Raw genomic sequence first — 7,560 nt, forward strand, 5'->3', positions numbered from 1 at the left:
CGATACATATTGATATTGAATTATTGTCCAGCCCTATCTGAAACTAAAAACGGTGGTGTTATTTTACAGATTGCATGATGAGATGGTAAAAATAATGAGCTTAATTGAACAAATGTTGTCAAGCATATAAATAACATAATCAGTGGTTCAGACAATGAATTAATTGGGGTTTTGTGTGGTCACATTGTTGCAGAAGGTTATATTAAGCAATCTGATGATTTTGTTGTTGTGTTCTTTGTAATCTGCAGTAATCTGTGTTCCACTGTTTACATTTTCTGTTCCCTCTGGCGCATGTGATGTCTTTGCCCCAAATAGGACTCTAAAGGTTAAAATTTAGCCACTGTCTGACCTGAATTCAATTGTAACCAGCATCCTGTGACTGTTTATTGTATTGTTTAAGAGTCTTGTGTGTTTGTGTAGTGGTAATATGGACTGTAATGTTTTCATCCGCTCATAATGGTAGTCCACTAATGAGGCTACAGCTGAAGGGGAGCTTGGGGGCACTAAACATGTCTGCTTCCCTTTGTTTGCCTTTAATTATGTACATGTCACAGCTCGTGAGATCTCTGACAAGTGGTAGGACAGCAGCTTAACACCCCTCATCTCCACCATATTCTCTGTTTCTTTTCATCCTCGCGTCTTGTTTTCTCACGTCCTTTATATTAGGATTGAATCTTGAGGCGTTGATCTAGACTTCTAAGGCCAGTCTAGTTGTTTTTATACTGTTGTTGTCTTTTTGATGCTCTCCGATTGTCATGACTTGATCTTCTTAACGATCCTTATGTCCTTCAGGTTGATTTTGAACTGCTTGAAGGAGAGTATGCCTGGTTTCACATACATCAGAGAGGGTGAAGAAACAAATGTGGCTGCTGAGTGGTCTGAAATTGTTGTTTTATCATTTATTAATCTAGCGTCAGTTGTGTGAAGCACTGCCCACTTAACATAACAAGCAGCTTCTGTTCGTCAACATGGTGTGGTCAACTGGTTGCAAAATCTGTGTAGGGAAACCAAGTGAAATTTAAACTAATTCATAAAAATCCTATTTTTGGTGTATTGTTGACTGGTCTCTGCTCTTTGCCCTTTTCTCCATCCCCTCTTTGAAGTCCCTGCAGCGGCATGGGTCTAGTATTCACCAAATAAGTTGTGACATGAGCTGTTCTTGTTATGTTAACACCCAGAGTCCAACTGGAGTATCTAGCCTGCAGAGCCCAAACGCAGATTAACACACTAATCTAACCTACAGGCTTAAGGATGGAGGGTCACTTTAACTATCAGCAGTGCCGATTCAGATTCAGTACTCAGCACATGCTTCAGCTAAGGGTAGCTCTTCATTATCATTGGTTCAGATTACAACCACATATCCACCTGCTCAAGCATTAACTGCTGATTAGATTAAAATGGGAGGGAGTGATTTTCTACATAGGGTTGAAAAGCTGTTAAAGGAATGTTCTGGATACAACAAGTTCAGCACAATCGATCACATTTGTTGCATTTTGTATTTCATCAGTGATGTAAATCCCATGTGCGTTTCTGATACATCAACAGAAGTCGTCACCCACCCGGTGTCAGGTAAAGATATAGCATCTCTTGTTTTTATCATCAGATATTACAAATGTGTGCAGACAACTAAAAGGAAATGAGCTGATGGCCTGCGGATTCAAGGCAGCAATCTGATGGACTACCTGCTCAGCTCCATGTAAATAAGGAAGCTACCTCTCTTCTCAGCATGCTTACGAGGATATCATACAAAGGTTACTTACTGCCACTACTCCATTATTACAATGTAGTTGAAAGACTGGATATATGGTTAGTAAGTGATTCTATCACATTAGTTCCATGTTTATGACATGTATTTGCCATGTTTACATCCGTTAGGCTATAAAAAAGTGGGATGAATTGAACTTATTATATTATTATATTATGCTAAAAACTTAGCTCATTTAGTTCCCATTCCTTTACTTCCATTCATCCTATTTGCATTTTTATATGATGGATTCAGCACATTGAAGATTAAAGGGTGAAAATGTTCTACTAGACTGGATCTACTGCATTAAGATTTGTTGTGTTAATCATCAGTGTGTTCCATTTAGCTAATGTGGTATTTCAAGTGAAGCAAAATGATCTAATATTAAGATTTCAATTAAAAGTATTTAAAAAAAATATTTTTGTTTACCTGAGGAAAAACTGGAATGAAAAGTAAATACACATTTGCAGAAAAACATGTCAATGACCTTATAATACATTCACTGCATACAAAAGCACGAAGCGCACCAAGTACATTCTGCTCATTTTATTAAGCAGAGCAATTCTCAGAACGCCTCGCGACAGGCACTTCTTCCGATTGACCAGAGGAGCGCTGTGGCGCTGTCCACAGCCAAATGATCCGAGCTGACGACCTGATAGCCTTCACCAAACAATTAAGAGATATTTCTGTTAGTGTCGTTTCAAGAAATATCCTTTAATTGTAAGGTGAAGGTTATCATTCTTCATCCTATATAGAGAAAAATGTCAGAAAAGTATGCAGGAACATTTCTGCAAGAAACGTTGACTTGAGTCCCATTTACGCGTTTTTTTCAATACCTAACGGAGATAAAGAATTCGTTCCATGAGCTGCCACAATCGTTCAAACGACTCACCTTATCTTTATAATGTTTACCTATTGTAAAAATGCGTATACCTACGCCATATTATAGATTCGACGCTAGTCAGTCATTCACTATTCACAGTCATTCAGTCTCAAGCACCCACTTGTTTTCCTTCGTTCCGTGGTTGCTACAGACTCCGTTTCTTTTCTTTTTCAGGGTGCTAGCGGGGTCTATAGATAGTACCAGGCAAAATATCCACCGATAAACGGAGCGCCCGCGGTCGCTCTTCTCACTTCTGGAGTCGCTGTCAGCGCGGCGAACTTCTGTGGAGAATCTGAACCGTCCGTATCAGCAACTTTTCTTTCCCTCCAGCAGCCCTGAGTTTAAAACCAGCTAGGGTTTGTGCCTCTCATTTGAAAAACATAGTTTAGTACTGAATGTTTGAGGAGATTGTCCCGAACTTCATGCGCCACTCCGCTGTGGCGACTCTCTCCGGCGAGCGCAGACTTAATTTCTCCTTGGTTTTACCGTACCGTTCCGATCTTTCGATTCTTCGGTCACGTGGTGGGGCGAAACGCGAAAGACTGCGAGCTTTGAGAGAAAGTGAGTGAGGAAGAGAGAGGGGTGGGGGTTGGGGGGGTCTCTCTCTGCGCTGCAGTTAGCAGTATCCAAACCACACTGAGAGCTGCAGCGCGCGGACCCGTTGCGTTGCCTCTGACCGTGGTACTCCCGTCGTTTCCCTTGCTCTCCTACCCCTCCTTTTCTGCTTTCCTTCCCTTGAGAGCTTCTTTTTCTCACCGCGAATATCCTTTCTCACTTTCAATTTGAATAGATCTCGGAGAAAGATAGAAGTGACGCATCCTTGATCTCCTCCACAGCGGTCGTTCTCGCGCACGCTCTTTTTCTCTCTGGAACTGGATTTTTGAAACGACGTGGACGCGTGGATGATACACCGGGGCGAGAACTGGAGATGGAGTTGCTCGTGATCAGCCTCTCCTTATGGATCCTGCAGTGCCGCTCAGCTCGCGCGGACTCCATTATCCACATCGGTAAGCACGGTCTCGGACAGACGCCGCTGAATCACGGATGGCTTTCTTCAGTGCATCGTATTTTAAAGTCGGAAGCGTGCAGATTGGACTTCATAGAAGGCGTATTCGCTCCCCTGAACTGTTTGACATTTGATAACGGCTTTAACTTGCCAGGAAACATTAGCAAACAGGTCCACAAAGTGCATTTCAGGTGGCGCTGAACGCGTAGGCTTCACGAATGATTTTAGATACACGTATAAGCAAATTGAGACGGCTATTCTCGGTCTGTTTCAGGGTTAACTCCAGTCCACCCCTCCCCAGCCTTAAGCCTGAACTTTCTGTTGAACGTGACGGAAATTTTAATTTCGTTCATTGAGGTACTGAGCGCGTGACAAGTCTCTTCCCGTGACCGCTTGGCGTTTCTTAACAGAACTTCTACTTGTTCTGATGCCTTCTTAGTTTAGATAGTATAATATTTATCTCAAACGCTTTTGTTTTATCAGTCGTTTGTGTTAGTGAGCTTGGCAGCCTTGTGTCAGTATGCAGCATTCAGCCCTCTTTAGTTACTTATGATGGGAACGAAATTGTATTGCTTTCTGACTCCAGTTTAGGCGCAAAACACCCATAAATATGTTACTTGCAGAAATGTGATCGTATTAGGCTAAATAACACTGGTTCATGCCATATTCTAATGCGTAAAGCGTTGTAAATCTAGTGCTCTTCTGTTGGTAGGGAACCTCTCTTTTGTATGCAGTGGATGTTGTACGCAGGATCACTCAAAATTGGATTTGAAGCTTAGTTTTAAAGAAGGATGATGTTAAGTCCCAAAGTTGAAGCATAGACTCTACTGTAAGACAGATTCGCACTTCAAGAGAATGAACATTTACTGCAGTTATCTAATGCTCTGACTTCTTGTTAGTTACCAGTTAGTCTATGTATATAATTCTTCTCAGGCTTTTATTGCTACACTACTTAATTAGGTCTAAATGGTTTGATTTAATGGTTTATCCTTGGTGTAGATTATAACTTTTCCCTGGGTATAGGTGGTTTTAGGTAGTGGATAATAATCTTCTAGTTGTGTTCTGTATAGTCACATGAGGTGAACTGATTTTTGTTGTCTACATGTTATTCAAAAATACATTACATTTAAAAGTATTAAAAAATATTCGAAAAACATTTATCTGCCAAACAAAGTCAGCATGGTTTAACCAAAATAAAGAAAGAAAACCATAACACATAGAGGACACTTATGATTTTATTTTGAATTTATGAAAAGACTATGAAAAGAAAGTGGAGTGAGTTAAAGAAATCATCTTGATATTAATGACTTAAAATGTTGGGATATTTGTTAAAAAAATACCTTGCATGGACATATTTAAAGTGCAAGGAAAGTATTTTAGCATTTCTTCTTCGTCTTTAGTTTTGTAGAAAATGATGTAAATGTTTTTTTTTCATACAGTAAATTTATGAATCCAGCACAAATACAAAGATTGTATGCTGTATAAGAAATTTGCACACGTTTTAGACTAGATTTTGAAAGGATTTCTCCTTTTTATAACTTTAAACATCCTTATTTGTCTTTGACCTGCATGTGTTGGCGAAAATGAGCGCACTTTTGTTGCCTCAGTGCATGGCATGAGGCCTCAGCAGCTGTTTGTTGATGGCTAGCTGTGTATGTAAATAAATAAAGCCCCATTTGCTTCTCCTACACCTTTGGCACTTCAAGCCGGCTGCTCTGTACATTTTATCACTGTCGCCTTGATCTCAATACGTCATATCATCAGTGGGTCACTGTTTATAGTCCTGCACAAATCAGCCGTATTGATTGCGTCCAGACACGTTCTGATTTAATACTGGGCTGTATTTCCAAGTGTCAAAGACTTGTTAGTGAAACAGCACTTTATGGGTTACTCAGTCATGTGAAGTCAACATTTAAATTGCTCTGTGCAGTATTATGTCTAGGATTAATCCGTAAACAGCTGAATGAAAAAATTACCCTGCTTAGTACATGGCCCACTGGAATACGTGAATCTGATAGGTCAATTGTGGCATAGAAGAGTAAAATATTTTTTTATAATGACCTCTAAACTGGAAATTTCACCATTGACCATGGCAACAGATCAGCGCTCTCGTGTCATTTCTGGTCTCTCTCTTTTCATATCAGTGCAGCTTTGGCAGCATCTTGCAATTCGAAACATTTGGATTGCAAATGAATAGTTTTTAAATTAATATTGTAATATTGCATCAGTGGATGTCTTGTTCCTAAGCCGGTTGTTTTCATTTGTGGAAGCTTTAAGCTAATCTACCAGTAAGATATTAAAAAACTTTTCTCAAATCAATACTTCATATCCAGTTGTTTATTTATTTTGTAAGTAGCTGTGCAATAAGAGCATAATCCCTTACTTCATTAATTTTTCCATTTCATTGATCTGTCTTGGATATTTTGTATGACCTGTCCACTTGTTATGCCTTTCAAGGACACAGCAAACTCCAGCAACATATAAAAACAGCTCATATTTATAACTGATGCACCTTGTCACGTATAAGATCCCCTTGACATAAAAGATCTTCCTGTAGGCTTACAACCCACTGTGTTTCCACAGATTGCAAAACGCCCTTGACAAATTAGGGATGCGTATAGAATATTTACAGCACTTCCAGCACGTGCGCTCTCCATGGTGCTGAACTCGCTCCTGAAATGCCGTTGGCTATTGACAGGTGAGGAAGTTGCTGTAAATTGTATCTGATGGTTATACGCTGCGTTCTCGGTAACCTCAATGGGTATAATATCGTTTCAACAGTTTGACCGACATGATGAATCTGCGTTCCCTTCATTTTTACCCCTTAAATGGATATGAAAGTTTGGAATGACTTGAATGATGTGTTAAAAACGAACATTCTGTTTCATCCAACAGGAGCTATTTTTGAACAGAACGCCATACGGGATGACGAGGTTTTTCAGCTTGCCATTTCAGACCTGAGTTTGAACGACGACATCCTCCAGAGTGAGAGGATTACCCATTCTATCAAACTTATCGAGCCCAACAACCCCTTCCAGGCTGTACAGGAAGGTGAGTGAGTGACTGGTATCTCTCAGCAATCGATTAACCACGCCGTTCTACTTTATCTTTATGTCCGATCTGTTTGCTCGAGCAGTTACCCGATATCTCCAGACCTTCTTGTGAGGCTCTAACGTCAGCAAGTAGAATAGCTGCAGGTGTGGGATTTCCATAAGTGTTGGTTTCCTCCTCTCAGTCTATTTCTATTTGAAAATCTTCTTTTCCTATCAAACAAAATAATGTGTTGTCAGTGTGTTCTGATGATGAAACTAAGTAGCTAAATTAGGCACCTCTTGGAATCAGAATCCAGTGCAAGAATAGCCATGTGGAAATGTGCTGAGGACAGATGTGGTAACATGCTGAGTGTGTTTGTGTCGCACAGGCAAGCTGGATCATCAGTGCCGCTCACAGACATTGATGTATGAATGTAGTACAACTTGATTTATGTTATCAAGCATGAAGGCCAGCTGTCATCATCTGTCCAGTTCAGACATTTTCATTGCTTTCCTCATATGAGCAAATCCTCAGTTTGATCGTGGCTACCTGATATGAGCCGTTATTATCACGACTAACTTCTCTCATATTCAGGGACGTGCACACAGACAGTTTGAGGGGCAGGGGCTCAAGTGGAAAAAAGGGCGCTTCTCATATTTATTAAATTTTTTTCTAAACAAAACGTTAAATATATTAGGGGTGTGTGATATTGACAAAAAATATCTAAATATTTTTTGGGATTTTATCGATAACGATAATTAGATTATATTTTGCTGAGTGTGTTATTGTGCTGATATCTTAATCAGTGGACAGCTGACTCCTAAAGTTTTTGATATTCTGCATATTCTGTGTGGTGATCAGTTCACAGCAGTGATAGAAATTAATCTTTTCCAA

The 7,560-nt window shown here is 39.9% G+C and overlaps 1 protein-coding gene across 1 annotated transcript; it reads left to right on the forward strand.

Annotated features, from left to right (window-relative positions):
- The first annotated feature begins 3,254 nt into the window (after positions 1–3,254).
- On the forward strand, positions 3,255–6,722 carry LOC107659237 (glutamate receptor ionotropic, delta-1-like). Its single transcript, XM_016448106.1, has 2 exons — positions 3,255–3,634; positions 6,529–6,722. Exons 1-2 carry the CDS (start codon positions 3,556–3,558, stop codon positions 6,690–6,692), a joined length of 243 nt encoding a protein of 80 aa, XP_016303592.1. The 5' UTR covers positions 3,255–3,555; the 3' UTR covers positions 6,693–6,722.
- Positions 6,723–7,560: the final 838 nt, after the last annotated feature.

This window comes from Sinocyclocheilus anshuiensis, unplaced genomic scaffold (assembly GCF_001515605.1).
Source record: "Sinocyclocheilus anshuiensis isolate Anshui unplaced genomic scaffold, SAMN03320099.WGS_v1.1 scaffold539, whole genome shotgun sequence".
NCBI lineage: Eukaryota > Metazoa > Chordata > Actinopteri > Cypriniformes > Cyprinidae > Sinocyclocheilus > Sinocyclocheilus anshuiensis.